The 18,795-nt window shown below is 31.8% G+C and overlaps 1 protein-coding gene across 7 annotated transcripts in view; it reads right to left on the reverse strand.

Moving 5' to 3' along the window:
- LOC118192450 (plasma membrane calcium-transporting ATPase 3-like) overlaps positions 1 to 18,795 on the reverse strand; it is a 480,953-nt gene that overhangs the window by 138,521 nt on the left and 323,637 nt on the right. For all 7 annotated transcript variants that reach the window (XR_015043552.1, XR_015043551.1, XM_085825569.1 and 4 more), the window contains exon 3: positions 9,057 to 9,257. Coding sequence is in view for 5 of the 7 variants with exons in the window: in XM_085825569.1 (XP_085681695.1) it covers positions 9,057 to 9,257 (201 nt within the window). In the remaining 2 variants the exon portion in view is untranslated. The remainder of the gene's footprint in view (positions 1 to 9,056; positions 9,258 to 18,795) is intronic.

Raw genomic sequence — 18,795 nt, forward strand, 5'->3', positions numbered from 1 at the left:
TTGGTATTTTAATAAGAAACACGTGGTCGTAAATAATATGTGACTTGGGTCGTAAATAATATAAGTGATGTGAGTATGTGTCGTAAATAATATATGCGTTTAGCGTTAAATTTTTATTTCATAATTTTTTCCATCATTTCAGTTTTTGTTTTCTTTATGCACTTTTTAGTCCAAAGGGGCAATTTGCGCAGAAGGGCTATTCATTTCGTTTTGGCATTTTGCGTTGGTTCACTACAAATGTCGGTTCCCTTTTCGAATTGTTGCCACCAAATATTATCGGTCTGAGTTATATTTAAAGAAATTAAATAATAAAGAATCTGAATAACTGTATGAATGCTTGTGATAAAACAACGGTACCTAGACCCATCCAATTTTGAATAACTCAATCTTCCACAGAATTTGGAATTGGAATTTGTTTTATCATCGATTTCATATTTTGTAAAGCATTTAGAAGTTTTTCATTAAGTAACTCAACGATTTCAAAGCGAGCGATGGCAACACTATAAGGAAAAAAAAACATTTTTATCTCCAGCGCGCAAGACTGTGTATCAGAAATTCTAAAGATATGCTCGTTTTAAAATTATTTTGCGATATTGCTGCCGAATTGAATTTTATGGTTCAAGAGCGAAGAACATGATATTTAATAAATAAAAGTTACACGCAAAACGTTGACAAAACGCCCCTTTGGCCGTAATGTAAAATCTGAAAGCTTTCAGTTTTTTTTTTCATTTTATTTTTATTATTTAATGAATTTGAAGCCTTTAAGTTAAATTTGCGGAAATATTTTCTTTCCTTCCATCTAAATTTTACTTCATAGTCTTTGCTAGAACTGAATTTCAACAGAAAAAAAAAAAAAAAAAAAAAAAAAAAAAAAAAAAAAAACCACCTGATTTACGCTCCACGAAAAGTAAAACATAGTCCAGAATCTAGCCAATGCGCGATTTTTCATTTCAAACTGGTACCGGTTGCTGCGACGGCAAAACGAAAGTGGAAATTGAGGTTAATATCATTTACATTGAATGTTTTTTTACGGTGCATCTATTTAAAATGAAACGTGTGTGTGTGTGTGTGTGAATATGGCAAAGCCTCGAGGGCTATCTGCCTAACAGGAGGGATGCCTTCGTGGAGGACTTTCTAAGGGAAACTGGCTCGTATACACGTTACACATGAGGAAAACCACGAAAACGCCCATGCAGCCAGCCCGTTCGCGGGATTCAAACCTCGGACCGAACTACCAGTGTTTCGCGACTTTACCGCTCGGCCGCTGGTGGGCCTATTTAAAATGAAACGAAAGTAGATATAAAGCTCAAACAGAATAATTATTACCTTTTTGTGACTTGAAACTATATTAAGTTAGCGAAAATTACTCTACGCCATTTTTATTTCAATATTTTCTTGATTCCTTCCCTTTACATATTTTTGGAGATTAAACGATAATTTCTAGAATATTATCTCTTTTAATATATTTTTTTAGCTTACTATTTTAATAATCATTATTTGAAAAGAATTAGCACTTCATTTTAAATTTCTTATGTAAATTAATTTATCTTTTATTTGCATTTTCATTTATTTTTAAAGCTTTTAACTTTTAAAGCATTTATTTCATTAAAGCTTCAAGTTCTTTCTAATGTTCTTGAAACTCATAAAGATTATGACCGGTTCAGCAGGAAAGTTTATAAATTAAGAACTTAAGCCTCAAATGCAAACAGGAGAACACGACCACGTGGTAGATCTTCTTAAGGTTAAGAAATAGGCTGATCTTGTGTCCTTTCATATGTACTTTCCTGTGTGCTTCGTAAATGAATGATATGATAAAGAGTTTTTGAAAGTAATTTAATTTTGGGAAATTAGTGTGCTCTGGATCAGACAGAAATCTCAATAGAAGGTTTAAAGGAGATAGACATTTTTAATCCTATCACTATAATGAGGAAAATGATGTTTGGAGCTTACTTATCTCGATGATATAGCACTGACATGAGCTTCAACAATTTCAGCTAAAGTATAATTTAGCTGTTTTAGGGATTCTAAGCATAGTATAATCCTAAATATTCGAATCATTATTGCCCGAGGCTCGGCAGAGCCAGGGAACTAAATGTCTACAAATAATATAGTATTATTAAGTCCAAAGGGGCAATTTGCCCTGTAGGACTATTAATTTTGTTTTGGCATTTTGCGTTGGTTCACTATAAAAGTCGGTTCACTTTTCAAATTGTTGCCACCAAATATTATCGACTTGTGCGTTATATTTAAAGAAATTAAATAATGAAGAATATGCATAAATGTATGCATGTTTCTCGCTTTGTGATAAAACAACGGTACCTAGAGCAATCTAATTTTGAGTGACGTAATCCTACTGCAAATATGGGCATCTGGAAAGCCCAAATTTGAAATTTGGAATTTGTTTATTATCGATTTCATATTTTGTAACGAATTTTTGATTAACGATGAGTTTTAACGATTTAAAATCGAGCAATGGCAGCACTCTTCTACGGGGGGAAATAACTTTTTATCTCTAGCGCGCGAAACTGTGTATCGGAAATTCTAAAGCTTTGCTCATTTTAAAATTATTTTGTGATATTGCTGTTGAATTGAATTTTATGGTTTAAGTGCAAAGAACGTGATATTTAATGAATAAAGGTAACACACAAAACTTTAAAAAACGTCCCTTTGGGCATAATGTAAAATCTGATACCTTTAAAATTTTTTTATTTATTAAATTAAATTCCTTTTTATTAAATTTTATTCATTATTTATTGAATTTTAAACTTAAATTTTGACTTTGTTGTGTCATTTACTGTATAATTTCAATAAGAAGGCTACCTTGCTACCTAAGAAGGCTATTATTTCTCTCAGCTAATTCCTTGAAAAGATATTGTGAGATACGTAACACACTGTTTTATCTTTTAAAATTTATTTTTTGATTATTATTTTCTCTTATATTTCGATATATGGAATTTTAGGTAGTGTGGGAAAGATTTGAAAATTATTTTTTGCTGGTTTGTAATATTACATACATATGTCTGTACTATTGGGAAATGCGAAATCTGTAATTATGTGAGTATGCCGCGTGACAGAGAAAAGAATAAACCCAGACCTACGAAATTTGAAACATATGTTGAATTTTTAAAAATCCAGTTTAAAATTTTTTAATTTAATGTTGAAACTTTATTATTTGCCTTATTTTGCATATACCTTCGCTTGGTGAAGAAAGTAAAAATGTTAAGTTCATCCTGAACTTTTAACAAAATTTATTAATTTTTGATGATTTTTCCAAAATTATTCTATTTATTTTTAATCATTTCATGTCCATTATTTTAAAATTCCAGCATCCAAAAATGTATCTGGCACAAAGTTTTGAAGTTTTTGTACATTATAAAATCAACTCTTCATCCACTTTTAGAACAAGAAAGATAAAAAATATATTATAAGCGATTTCCTAGAATTTTTTTAAAACATACTGCAGTTTGATTTTAAGCCGAAGAGAATATTTCCGGTTTTTCTCCTGCGTCAGATAATATTGCTAGGAAATATTATTTCTTAGTCCTGTTGGTTTTGAGGTTATGATGCAATTATACGTTACGCCTTTCTAAACTTTCCTCCGCATAACTTTCTTTAATAAGGATTTTATTCAGTTATTTATCTATTTTCTTACATTTCTAGAAAGAATTTTTCCAAAGGAATTAAATATTCAGAAAAATAAAATTTCGCAAAGGATTATTAAAATGCCAATATTGTAACGAATTTGGTTTATATGTAAATAATTTTAGTGAAATTATATGTGAAACTGTAGTATATTTTTTGTATAATGTAACATAAAATGTTTGAAAGAGAGGAATCTCTGCCGGGAAAGTAAGATTACAGAGACAAGTCTATTGGAGGTAAATGGCTACCTCGCTAAAACGGCGAGATATTACAAAGTTGGCGATGATTTTGCTGACTAATTGTTGTTGCCAAATTTATCATGAAACCACAGAAAATCGCCATACCTAGTGAGCATTTGGCGACATTTCGGTCCGGTACCTGTGTAACTGCAAATGGTACTGTAATTGGATAACTGTAATTAATTCCTATATGTAACCATATCCTGCTCTTGTAACTTGAACCCTATATACCTTATGGAAGGTATCAGAGATTTCTCGACGGCCGGAGGAAAACTATCTAAGACCGGCGAGACTATCAGCTCTCAGTTTTACTGCTCAGAGTCAACATCGGCGTACTGAGATATCTCCGTGGGAGCTTCGCTCTTTAGATGGTCTTTGTATTGTTGTTGTGTTTAACGTTCTTACTAGTCTGAAGTGTAACTACTGATTGTGCTTTGCGATACTGAGGAGAGCTATACGAATGCTTTTGTGGAAGTTCCAGAACTTTAAAGTGTTTATTTGGGTAAAAACAAATTTTATCACACTATCACAGGTTCTATGGGCATTCAACCTATTACGAACCCGTACGTATACAACAATATGAAAGTATTACTTTTATTACTTTCATAGTGTGTAATTATATAACATTTTAGGATTATAAATATAGCCTTTTTTCCCTGCTAGAAAGGTTTATTTTCAAAGAAATTACTAATACCGTAAAGGTATTACAATTGAGTCCCGCAAACTCGACTCCTGATAACTCGACATTCCATATAGTTCGACAGTTTTTTAGGAACCTTTTACGATATCTCTAGGCAAAAAGATCAACTATTGCATATAGCACATATATTTATTATTTATGCCTATACCTTTCCTGTTCTAGCCCATGATGTGTTGATTTGCTACTCTTGATTTAGATGTGATGAGAATTATTACCACCTTTCCTGTTCTGCTTAAAGATTTGAGTGGTCTTTTTCTGTAATTTTTTTATGGAAATTTTGCTGTGTATGGAATTTGGTATGGAATCTAGTATGGCATCTGCTATGGACAATCTGTTCCTCCGTTGCCTACAGGATGAAGCTGCACGACGATGGTATGACTGTGAGATACAATCTATTATCACACGATATTTTTCTACCAAGAACTACTAATAATGTTCCTTTATTTCTTTATGTAAGTTTTTTACTCAATTATCTTAAGGTATTTGTTCTTTTTATGACTCCTATTGTGCTAGAACTTGACATAAAAAACAACAACATTAATTTAATTGTATGTTGTAATTTTCCATGTCTAATATTGTGCTACAAATGTCTAGAGTTATTTACAGTTAAATATTAAGAGTTCTGAAAAAAATCCACTCCTTATTCCGTAAAACTCGTCTTTTCGGAAACTCGACAGGCCACATTATGTCGAGTTTGCCGGACTGTACTGTATTATACTTGCAATAAAAGTTTCTGTTATTCAATAAATGTTGTTTCATTTTTTAATTTGTAAAGACAAGTTTTGGATTTAGTACTCATCTTATTACTCTCAATTTTTCTTGTCGATTTAGGGTATATAATAGCAGAGATAAAGACTTGACTAGCACTTAAAAATATCTGATTGTAATGAAAATTTTCTGCCAAAAATCTTTCTTAATAAAGTTAAGGAAAAAAAAAACATGAAAGCAGTATTTTTAGTGCAGGCAGTAATCACCATCGAAATGTATAATTTTCTGATAACTTTTTGGTAGTTTTTCAAAGCTTTCAGCACAGAAACTTAGTGGCCGCGAGTCCAAAAACAGATCAACATCATTTCGGACCTCCTGTACAGAAAGGAAAGTTAGCATCAGCAGGATGTAGCTGCAGGTGTGAAAAAATGTAAAAGCCCGAAGGGCCCGATGTCTTTGCTGTATGGTGGGTGTGGCATAAGATCCCATTCAAGCCCGAACAGTGTCCAGCCGGTGAATGCAGACACATGTGGTACTCTTTGCGGATAATACCACGGCAATCCTACCAGATACAAAGCAGGATGTTTTTGTTAGTCAAGTCGCTCGCTGCCGAAGAGCTCACCGAGAGCAGACCAACCTCCTTTTCGGCCTGTGTTGTTGAAGTAAACCCACGTTTCATCACAAGTGACTATTCTGTCCAGAATTTTGTTCTTGTGTTGATATTTGAGCAGATTAGTGCAAGTTCGAACGCGTCTGTCCTTAACTGCTTGAGTTAGCTCATGCGGCACCCAGCGACTGAAGTTGTATGTACTGATCTTTTTCCTCAAGTTCGCGCAGGCGGGCATCATGAAAATCAGTATGCCGGCCTGAGCGCTCTGCTTCTTGAATGTCATAGTCCTTGTTGTTGAACTTTCAGTAGAAAACCTTATAGTGTCATATGATACAACATTAGTACCTAAAGTTGTATACACGATTTGGTGACATTCTGTAGCTGAACTTTTGCAACAGAACATTAGAAGTATGTGATGGTTCTAACGTGGTAGCATGATAGTTCCATTTCAGACAACTTGCACGTAATAATAACGATATTATTTTGCATATTTAACAACACAGTGTTCTAAAGCAAGTCTCTTTCCTTTAAATGCCGAAAAGCGTTTGACAAAATATGATTAAACACGCCAACGTGAAGTGTTTGCGCGCACGATATTTGCGTGGCGGGAAGCTTTCGTTAAAACCCAATCTTTACAATTATACATACTATTTCATTTGTGATTTTTACATTAAAAATATTCACATTTTTCTGTAAGATTTTCTGATTAAAAGTTGATTTTCTTAAATTTATTGGGCTAATCTTTGGAATATGGTAACAGGTAGTTTGGTGAAATTTTGGTAAGGCGATAAAGGTTACTAGCTAGGACTTTAGCAGTGTACGTGGATAAAGTCAAGAGTGTGCGCAATGCCATTTTTTTGGAATTCTAGGACTTTTTTTTAAGTGAAAATAGGTCGACGTGTAAATGAATGATACCGTGTATGTGCAATTCTTAAAAACGCGGCAAGCAGTGGGCGATTCTGCACTTTCTCGCAATTTCGCACCTAATCTTCGTCATGATTAAGCACTTTTGTTCCATAAAAGTTCTAGCATAAGCGTAATTCGGCTAGCAGATTGTTTAAAAAAAATGTTGAGTAAAAAAAAACAACAACAACAACAAAAATATGCCTTCACTTCGTAAAAACAAAATGGCATAAAAAAAAAAAAAAAAAAAAAACTAGCAGGTTGTTGTAGCAGGGTTGGTCGCCAAATTTTCGGCAAAAAATCGCCAAGTTACCATAATTCGAAGATTAACTATTTATTGTAATGTATTCATATTTTGGATTTTCAAATTCCAACATCCGATATACACTTCCAAAATTTTCATGGGTGATATAACAAGCTTTTTGCCCTCTTTTAAAACAGAAATGTTAAAAATACTAATTAAGTGGTTTCAGAGAATTTTTTTTAACCTTTCGTCCGGCATACGCAGCTTCCCAGACCGAATGGATGTGAGATCCAAAGTTGGCCGCGTCGTCAGCTTGCACATATAAGAAGGTTTCTAAGAAATGTTTGAAAGTTAAAATATAGATTTTAAAACATTATTTGCTTTTTAAAATTTTTTTGTCGTTTTGTAAGTTTTGCCACGCCGTACTTCAACGTGAGATATACTCTCCTCAATAAAGTGTATCTACAACAATATATATTTTTACTTTAATTACGATTTTTCAAAATTATTTTCGAAGCAGTTTTGTTTTTGAGTTTTTCTTAAAAACTTAACTGTAAATTGCTTCACAAATCGCGAATTTTTAGGTGTAAATCGCTTTCCACATTGCCAAATTTATCGCAGTCGTGCACATTTGCATTCTAAATTTCACTTCGAATTTCCTAGCAGATAACCACCTTTATATTCTCTATAACTTTTTTATTCTCATATTATTGTAGGTATTATATCTCCTACAATAGAAATATATCAGAATAAAGTTGAATGTATATTTTTCTTTCTTAGCTCAGACATTCAAATAACCAAGGCTGAGTAATTTAACAGCGATCTTGCAACATGTAAATTAACAAGTCTTCTCATGAACAGCTGTTTAGAACTAATTGCGGCATTCCATTCTATTTAAGTATCATTACCCTGCAGAGCCGTGCCAAGCTATTTTTTCACCTGAGGTAAAATGGTAAATGTGCCCCCCCCTATATATAGAATTTAATTATTAAAGTAATATTGATTATATTATCTCTTAATATAAAGTTAGCAGAATGTATCTAAATGAAGTAACCCAAAAGTATGAAAATTAATCCCGAAATTAATACATTTACAAAGTTTTAATACAAATATAGCTATTTTGATATATATATCAAATTTAGAATTTAAATGATATTGTAAATCAGCAATAATTAATTAAATTTTTTTGCAATTAAAATTTCTTAGTTAAATTTTAAAATTAAATTTATATTAGCTTTATAGGAATAGAGAATATATATATATACATACATATACATATATATATATATATATATATATATTCAATTAATCAATACTGTTTAGGAAATAAATTATTATTTATTATATATATATATATTATATATATATATATTATATATATATATATATATTGCAGCACAATGCGGAAAAAGTTTTGACCGAAACTGGTCTTTTAAGTATTGCTTTTACAACTTTTATTATAATATATATAGCTATATTTGTATTAAACAAAAGTAAATGTATTAAATAAGGATATATATATAATTCTTATAGCATAATTATATTATAATTCTTAAAGTATTTTTTAATCGTAGCTTTATAAATTCAGAAAAATATTATAGTCAATTATTTATAACTTTCAAATGAAAATGCTAAAAATTCTTTTTTTGATAAATAAAAATGAAACATTGCATTAATTTCCAGATTTTTCTTGCAATTCTTCCTATTGTTTTATTAATTTAAATTTACAGAGTCTTATTTTCCCTAATAATAACTGACAAATTTATAAATAAAATTAAGGTAATTTTCGAATTCGTATAGCCAATTTGGTGCCCTTCTAGTGATTCACCTGAGGCAAATGCCTCGCTTGCCTCACCCTTGTCCTGGCTCTGTTAGCCTATATTACTTCAAATTATCGAGATATACTGCAGTTATATTTTAAGCTTGTATTATTTGTTGATTCTAAAATGCCTTTAAGTTTTTTCATTTACTGCTAATCTAAATCTTAGAATATATTCGTTATACAAATACCTTTCGCTCCCTCCTCTTTTGGTGATTCGTAAAAGGCAAGGCCGAGGGATACTAGTGCTGCCACCTGGAGGATGATGAGGGTGACATCTTGTAGCGCTTCCCATACCAACTGCAGGAACGTTTTGGGAGGTTTGGGGGGAATCATATTCGGACCGAAGACCTCTCTTCTGCGAGTGAGATCCGCCGCAGAACCACTGAGACCTAATGAAGAAACAAAACTTTATTCAAGTAAACTATCACACAAAAGATTCAAAATTGAAACAAAGAAGCAATAAAACACCACTAGAGCATTAAACGTGCGTGTATTAAATTGCAAATAAAATTTGATGAAAACATATTTCCGAGATACCGTGAAAGCTAATCCTGCATGTTTTCAAAATTTAATGTAATCTTCACTAGTCTTGGGCCCCACTTTATGCTTTTTAATCCTTACATTTTTCAATCTTGGAATTACTACGCATTGTATGATATGCACGAAAATGATCTGATAATAAAAAATCATAAATAGTTTTAAAAGAAATAGCAACACTATCACACCTGATATTCACTCATTAGCAACATTGTCGATGTCGGAGGTCCTATGACTTGAATCGTTCAGGATCACTCTAGAGGTCTTTTCATTAGAGGAAAAATATGATGGAGTGAGTTTCTACTTTCAGAGATAAAGAATGGACGGCAAGGAATGAATATGAATGCGATGTAATGTTGCAACTTCGAGCAACATAACATCAATTCGTCTAAAATGTTTAACTCTACTGAGTCACAGCATTCCATCATTGCCGAGCTTCACATGGCAGAGACATCCAATTAGTATGTTTCGTGGAAACGTTTTCGGTATCCCCCGTAAAGCCCTGACTTAGCCCTAAGAGAATTTCAGTTGTTCACTTATTTCAATGCTAAATGTAAATACACATGTTTCATGGATGATGCAGACTCTGAAAACGAAATTCGCAAGTTGTTATCGTGAGTATAGGTGCAGCAGATATGAGGACCCTTATACATCCACAGGATATGAATTTGAACATAGGGGACGGATCATGGAAAAAAAAAAACAGAAACATTGTTGCTGAAGTACTCCAAGGAGTTTTATTTCGATAACCTAGTTATTGACTGATAAGAAATTACCTCATTCCTTTGTGCTTGATGGGTAAATGATTAGACGCTGAGGTGGCTGGCTGATGGTCCGTGATTCAAATCCCAGCTATGATATAGCTGATTTCTTCGAATTACTAACTGTGAAAAACCTAATCAGTGAGCTTTGGAAAACTTAATCTTTTCCTATACTAATGCCCTAATAATGCATATATTGGAGGATAACGCTTCACCTCTCGGATTTGATCACTGGGTCTTGCGACTTTTCCCAGTCGCCTTTAAAATGGATCAGAATGTAAACGACTATCGTATTACTCCGTGCATGCTCTCTGGTATAAATGGCTAGCACATCCCGATTGGCAAATGGAAAATACGTAGTTTTAATACTAGAGAGGAAATCGTTCATTTTTCAGTCTTCTCCTCTGAGAAACTTAGTAGACTTTGGAGAATACTCTATGCATATCATTGTACGAGGAAATGTAATTTATGCTACTTTAAAATTCATTCCAACCATTGTCCCGTTGTCAGATCTGTTAGTGGAGATCAGCTACAGTATACAAATCAATGTTCTAATTGCTAATAACAATTGAATTGGATTATTTAAATTACGGTAAGCACTTGGCAGCTATCTGTATAAGAAAAGGATGTTTTCGTGGAGGATGTCTTGAGAGAAATTGGTTTATATTCATGTTGCGCAGGGAGGTAAATGGCCATGCCGCTAGTCCGTTCCTTAGAGTTAGAAACCAGGTTGAACTAAAACAGTTCAGCTACAGTATTCAATCAGTAGCTCTGAATTCATCTGAGCTTAAACATCAAATAGAGATTAAAGGCCTACTCATCAGTGTTTTAGGTTGATGAATTAATTACTTAAATTAATGCTCGTTAGGTTTATCTGAATAGAGAGGATGGCTTCTCGGAGAAATAATTGGTATCTATGTTGGGAAAATCACGAAAATACCCATACTACTGATAAACTTCAGTCAATTTACTCTTAAAATAGGCCACGGAAAGATTAAAAATCTTGCTTGTCTGTCCTTACCAATTCAAAATTTTTTTAAAATTCGATTTATTCTTTTCATGATTAGTTTACGGTTTTCCAACCTTTTTAGTCAAAATGTAGAATAATAAGATTTGCAGAAAGGTATTAATTAAAATGTCACAATTGTGAATAAAATTTAAATAATTTGTTGGTGTTTTAGAGAAATACATATCAGATATTTTAAATTTGTTGCTCTAAATAGTTCCATTAGCGAAATTAATTTTATTAAAATCTAGAAAAGGAATGTATAAACTCTTTATGTTTGTCCTTTCGAAATTAACGATAGGAATTCTGTATGCGTATAAAAATTTAATGAACTCATTAAATCTTTTAAATTTGTAACCTAATAAACCAAAGACGGCAAACTAAAAGATAATTTAAAATTTAATGCTTCATATTTTAAAAAATAAGGTTAATAACCCGTATTTGATTAAAAATTAATTATGCTAGGCTACCGTATCTAGAATGAGGTTGAATCTGATTTATAATGCCTCAAGTCATTGAAAAAGGAAGCTTGTAAAAGTATTTAGATTTAAACTAGACAATCCAACCAATTTTAAGACCACTAGAATCATTGATTAAAAGGCTCATTTACATCCATGGTTAGATGAAGCGTTTTATAGAATTCTGAAATGAGGATTTGAAGAGTTTTTAAAGTGCTAATATTTCTTTTAAGCTTATATTCGCATTGGAAGCAATCTTTCTAAAAGAAACTTCATTATTAAAATTAAAATATCTTTTTACAGCTATACAGAATATCAGGTAGAAGTTTTTAGAGTTTTTTAAAATTTATTTACGGAAGTTTTCTAAAGTGTTTAGATACCTATTCCTTAAAAGTGTTAGATGAATTTGTCAAATTCATGACCCCGCAAAATTTTCTTCATTTTTATTTTAAACTGCATCTGATTTCTTAAAAATTAAATTCCAAACATTAGCTTATGCACAACGTGGAATTTCCCCTTAGAATGTCCTTTATTTGGGTAGAAGCCAAATAAATGGCCCTCAAACACTTTGGCTGCAGTAGGTTGCTTAAACAAACGGTAGCGACTAAATGGTACGAAAATTATCTTTAGTTCAATATGATAAGGCTTCTTGTAACATATGCAGATCGTGTACGTATGTAACTGTGGATAAACAGAGGAAAATTTAAATATATTGTTATTAGACAAATAATTTTAAGCGATGAATAAATTATGAATACCTGAATCTCGAAATTTTTTTTTTGTTAATACGAAATGTTTAACATTTTTTATTTGTTCTTGTATAATAGATCATAACTGTAAAAAGAACATTGAATTCTCCTGGAATTCATGCATGAAATTCTGAATTTAAAACTGAGGTACAAGAATGCGAGAAAATTAAACTGAATAAGCACCAAACTCGAGAAAAGACAGTGGAAATATGCTGCATATAGGTTTCTTTCTAAATTTAGATACGTTAGCAACAACGCCCAAAGATATATCATTGAAATTAGATTCATTATCAAACTATCGAATAAAAGAACGAAAATGAAGTGCCTAATTCACCTTCCAAAACGAAAAGGAGGAAAAGGCAGCTATAATTAATAGCTGATTAAACGTTTATTAATTATCCATTCCTTTAATTAAAAAGAGCATCTTAGTGAATCCAAAGATGAAAAAGTTTCTCAAATAATTTTGTTTTAGATACCGCCAGTTTTAATAATAAAATGAAACTGGAAAACTAAAAGAATGTAGTTTACTAATTCAGAAGTCAAACAACAAAAATCAGCGTTATATTTACAAAATTTTCACAATTCCTGTGAAAAGTTTGTAAATATAACGCTGACTTTTGTTGTTTGACTTCTGAATTAGTATTTATTCGGCGTGTCTTATTGTGTCTTAAGAATGTAGTTTGCTTTCATAAAAACTAAAAAGAGATCTTTTATTCCATTTCTTAAGTAAGACGCTTCTGACGCTTCTAATATATTATTTTCTACAAATTCTAAAATGAATTTTCTCCTTGGAATTCTGTGACAGAATTTGCTCAAAGCAGCACATCATCTCCTTATACCCTTTTTACCATCATCTTTAGGACATTGTTGCACATCATCAATATAAATCTGCCATTGAAATCACCGTGAAATTAATTTGATATTTCTTTTCTACGAAGTTTATATGCGAGTGATATAGAACACATAAGTTTGAACAATCAATATTAACTTTTGCTTATATGCTTGCATCGAAAGCGAATATACAATTTAATGAAAATAATGTATTCCCAAACTGTGCTTAGATTTTTGATATTTAATTTGTTCCATACTATTTCAGAATTAACTATGTGAGACGTTAGAATAAAGTTTTTATAGATCATGGAACTATTTAAAAAAATACGCGCAGACATTTTCAGCGTAATTTAAGAAAACCTTTCATATTCTTCGATTTTTCTTTTCTTTTCTAAGAAATGGAAATCAATCCAAAATTTTTTTCGTTCATAATGGCTTCTTTTGATCAGTTTCTGTATAAAGCTTGACGATAATTCAATTTTCAACGTTATATTAAATGACTCAGAAAAGAATATTATTCTCAATGAAAGAGACACCCCGTACAAAATTTTATTTTACTTTGTCTCCTTTCGGAATGGTCAGTTGTATCTGTAAGACAATTCTTTTGAGTCGATGACCCTTTTTTAGGAAAAGAAATTACTTGCGATGAACAAATAATATTTTATCACCATTATTTTTTACCATCATGCCAGAACACAATAAAAAGGGCGAATGATCTTTGAATAAAAATGACAAAAGTTATTCTTTCTTCTCATTGCTTCAAAGCCAAAGTTTCCTTTATTCAAATTAATAAAAAAAAAATTACCAAAAGTTTTATTTAAACATGAATAAAATTCATAATAAAATTAATTAATAAAAAAGTCTGAAAGCTTTCAGATTTTACATTATGTTTAAAGGGGCATTTTTCTAACGTTTTTTGTGCTGCATTTATTTATTAAATATCATGTTCTTCGCACTTTAATTGTAAAATTCAATTCAACAGCAATCTTGAGAAATAATTTTAAAATGAATATAACTTTAGAATTTCCAATACACAGTCTCGCGCGCTGGAGATATAAATGTTTTTTTTTCCCCGTACAGTGATGCCATTACTCTCTTTGAAATCGTTGAGTTTGTGAATCAAACTTTTTTATCTGAAAAAATATGAAACAGATAATAAAACAAATTCCAAATTAGGGCTTCCAGATGCCCATATTCGGTGGAGGATTACGTTATTCAAAATTGAGTGGCTCTAGGTACCGTTGATTTATCACAATGCGAGGAACATACATACATTTATGCAGATTATTCATTATTTAATTTCTTTAAATATAATACATGGTTGTAATATTTGGTGGCAACAGTTTAAAAAGAAAGTCAACGTAGAAGTGAATCAATGCAAATTAATAGCCCTTCTGGGCTAACGCCCTTTGGGCTAATAATTTAAAAAAAAATTTGTGGAGTTTCATTTCCATCAACAATAAAATCTCTCATTTTTTAAGAATGCACAGAAATCTTTTAACGGACCAACATTTAAAGCATTATCTCGCGCTAAGCGTTCATTAAGTCAAGACTATGGACTATGTGCCAATCATTTTGAGTATCCATCGCCATACAGAACTCATTATTCTCCGTCGATCTCTAAGTTCACGGGTGTCTAAAATAACAGTGGGATTTTCCTACACATAATGTGATTAAGAATCAGAAAGATTTTACGAAAGAATCCGCTATTTCAAGTTAGACAGATAGTCCTTACGTTCTTTGTTATGTAGATAGTCATTATGTGCTATCATATCAGTGAATATACTTCGTAAGGCTTAAAATATCAGGGAATGTTATTCCGTTTAAAACACTTCTTTAAAACTGCGCATGTCTTAGCCTAGTAATTAAAAGATTATTAGGATACTTAGTTACAAATCTTTTTTTTTTAATTAAAAGAAACATTATTTACTTATTTTTGCCTCAAAGTAAAGTATTATACTATTCAACTATAGTGTTTTTTTAATACCTCCAACACATCAAGCTCATACGAGGTGTGACCCCCCCAAAAAAAAATACGAGACTGGTCCAATAAATCATTGTACGGAGAATTAGTTCTCCGTGACATTATCACCTTCAAAGTAGTCTTCTTCAGCATTCATACACTTCTGCATTTGGTGCTGCCATTGCTGATAACAGTTCTGGAACGAGGGTTTTGGAAGGCCGTTCAGGAGATTCTCCGTTTTTGCCTGAACCTCTTCAACTGAGGTAAAATGGCTTCCGTTTAAGCAAGATTTAACTTTAGGAAATTAAAAAAAGTTACATGGAGCCAAATCAAGCGAATAAGGAGGATACCCCATCACAGTAATGCTTTTGCTGGTAGAACCTGCTTAACAGATAGATCAATCCTTACAATTCTATTAATGAAGAAGACAGTTAACGTTGCCTTGGATTTTGATTTTGACATGCGTGCTTTGTCCCTTTCCCCTGAAAACCGCTTATGCGATTCAAACACACGTGCATGAGACAAAGTTTCATCTCCATAAGCCTAGGGTTACCTTTAAAATGTTTTCTCCGGGACTGATTTCTTAAGTTTCACAAGAAACTTGATGTTGATTCGCTGTACGGTTTTTACATTAGACATTTTTCCGGCAGAATATAGTTGCACGTGTTCACTCAATCAAGCATCTAAGCTTTAATTTTTTTTCCTTGGCAAACCATTTTTGTAAATGTTGGGTCATCTTATTTGAGAAGGTATTTTATATTCCGATCAGTATGAAATTTTGTAATGAATTAAAGAACAATATTTGTGAAATCGATGAAACTGATGGATACTAAAAAGTCTGCTGAAATTTATTTTGAAATTAGGGAGAATTAAACAAACTTTCATAATAAACATTTCTTTATTTCTTGATTTCATTAAAGCTAGTTTTGCAAATCTAAAAACAGACCTCAGAATGTTTGCTATCGGTTATGATTAAAAATTATAGTGCTGTAACGAAAGTTTTATTTTTGTTATCAATATTTATATTCTTGCGTGCGTACGGGTTCATAAATAGATTGAATCCACAAGTCCGATAAAAGGTTAATAAAATTGATTCTTATCAAATATATCAGAACTCAGAGAATTTTCCTCAGAGATATTCGCACAATGAATTTAGTGTTCATAATATCACGCAATATAATAAGTAGTTATACTTTGAACTACTAAAACCGTTAGAATACAATGCAATGCAAAGAGAAAGCTAATCCGATCTGAACTTGAGAAAAAGAAAATGATAATAGTAGATAACTAAACAACAACTGAACTGAGATGTTTCTCTCCGGCTTTTTAAAGCTTTCAATCGGTCTTGAGAGAGTTCTAGTAATTTCCTTTGCTTCTTGAGATTTCTGAAAACCAAAAGAGTAGAATTACGGTTACAGCTAACACAGTAGTCAAATACATTTATTCAATTTAAATATAAATTACCGAGATAGACGTTTATTAAATGTTAAATGCACTTGCTTTTGTATCTTTATTTTTCCGGTATAGCTTTCTCTTAAAATATGTTCACTGCTGCATTGCACGGGGAAATAAAATAATTTTAATTATAATTCTACTAAACATATCTAATTAAATACGAAATTCGTAGCAATATTGATGCAGTATTAAAAAACAATTGGAGGGCTTGAACCAACAAGGACTCAGCTCCACATTTTTCAATTTCCGGAAAATTTTAAACATTTTCGAAAATTAATTTTTTAACTTATGTTATAAAGGTTTGTCCGCATTACACGTGCTGGTAAAATGATTTTTTACGACTACTCCAATGCAAAGAATGATTTTTTTTTCAACAAAAATGGCCCATGAACACAAAATCCACCAAAGTTTAGCTGGGCCCTTCTTGCTGCAAGGCCTTTAATTATTTTTGGGTTAACAGAAATATTCTGTGAGACTGCGTGGTCGAAACTGAAGAGCAAGACAACAGAAAACGTGAAACTTATTCTGGTTTCAAAATAAATTCTGGTTTCAAAAAAAGTAAGGTTTTTACAAGAATACGAATTTTAATTTGTTGATGTCATTCTTTAAGACAAGAGGTAGCTATATTTTTTTAGAAATAGTGGTAAATCTATTACGAAATACTTATTCAGTGATATCTATTACGAAAATATGCTGTAGATAGATGATCTCAATTTAACTGTTTTACTGCAATGAATAATAATGAAAACTTTTTAAAATTTGATTACAAATATTTGATGCGTGAACTGGTACCGGACGTAACTAACGATTCGCTTCTAGCAGTATAATATTCTTCAATTCCTCATTTCAGCAGGCTTTTTAGAATTCACTGAATTCTTTTATCAGCCACTGGAACAGCGATATCGATCATTTAGTCCAGAATTAACCATCATTTTTTATGAATGCGAATCGAAGATAATGGAAGTTCTTAAAGTTCAGAACAAAAAGTCATAAACCTTATTTCTGGAGAACCATATTAAATAATATTGATGGTGGACAACCTCTACATATACGATAGAAATTTTACGATGTATGTTTGTACATAGAGCCATTCACTATGCTTTTCTTATCCAATATTTCCAAATGAATTCGGGAATTAAAAAGCATGAGTTATTTATAAATAATAGATACATTTATTCAAAACTATTTTTGTTTCTAGCTTCTCAGACAAAGTAACATCGATCAAACATATTACGCTACATATTAAATAATTTAAAATGTGATTCTGAATATATTTTTGGATAAAATATTTATGACCTTAAATTTTGAGGCTCAAAGTAATAGTAAAAACTAATTAATGTAATGTAGATTTTCATTCAGAGCAATACAAGCACCGTTTCTCAGTATATCTCTAGTTTACCAATTCTCAATCACATATAGGGCGCCACATATTGCATGTACCAATCTGAGTTAATAACCATGCCAGAATGTATGTGCGCATGTGTAGCATATCCAGATAGTGTTTACAGAAATGCTTGAGCTAAATTAGCAACAAGAGAACCGAAAAATAACAAAAACGAACATGTGACGTCAGAATAATGTGATTTTTGTTACTCCATAAATTCATGAGCTCACCTTGTAAGGATCTTAAGTTTTACTAACGTTTATTTTATTTTAAATCTTTACTATCACTTCTTATTTTCTACTTCCGGCCAGAATTAAAAGCTTTAACTTATTTATGCAAATTTGTCTTGCGAACGCCAAGTACTTAAGTTGTGGCTTTTTGCCAAGCAAGAGAGAGGAAGGAGTTAGTAGAAGCAGGCCGCTTGCCATTGCAGTTTTACTCGGTTGCTGGTTGCCTTCAAGGCCAGAGGTTTAATCCTCTTGATAATTGTAAACGTATCGTAGTGTTAACAGTTCTCTGTACTACATACGGCCTTTCTGTTAATATACGGCCAATCTTCAAGTAGCCATTTGTTTATTAATCCAAAGTTAAGTCTAGTTAGAGTTTAGTTAATATTTTTATATTGTTACGTTCAGACCACAAGTGGTTGGTCTCTGTATTCCGAAGTCCGGAAATCATTGTAAAGAGAGAAAAATAAAGGGTTTCGTATACCCTTCCTGTGTATCTTGTCTACTTCCCACATTTATTGAACATAGCTTTAGTAAGCTCCCTGCTCCGAGTCAG

Source organism: Stegodyphus dumicola, chromosome 10, assembly GCF_044657685.1.
Source record: "Stegodyphus dumicola isolate Sdum_Otavi_A_Nest chromosome 10, ASM4465768v1".
NCBI lineage: Eukaryota > Metazoa > Arthropoda > Arachnida > Araneae > Eresidae > Stegodyphus > Stegodyphus dumicola.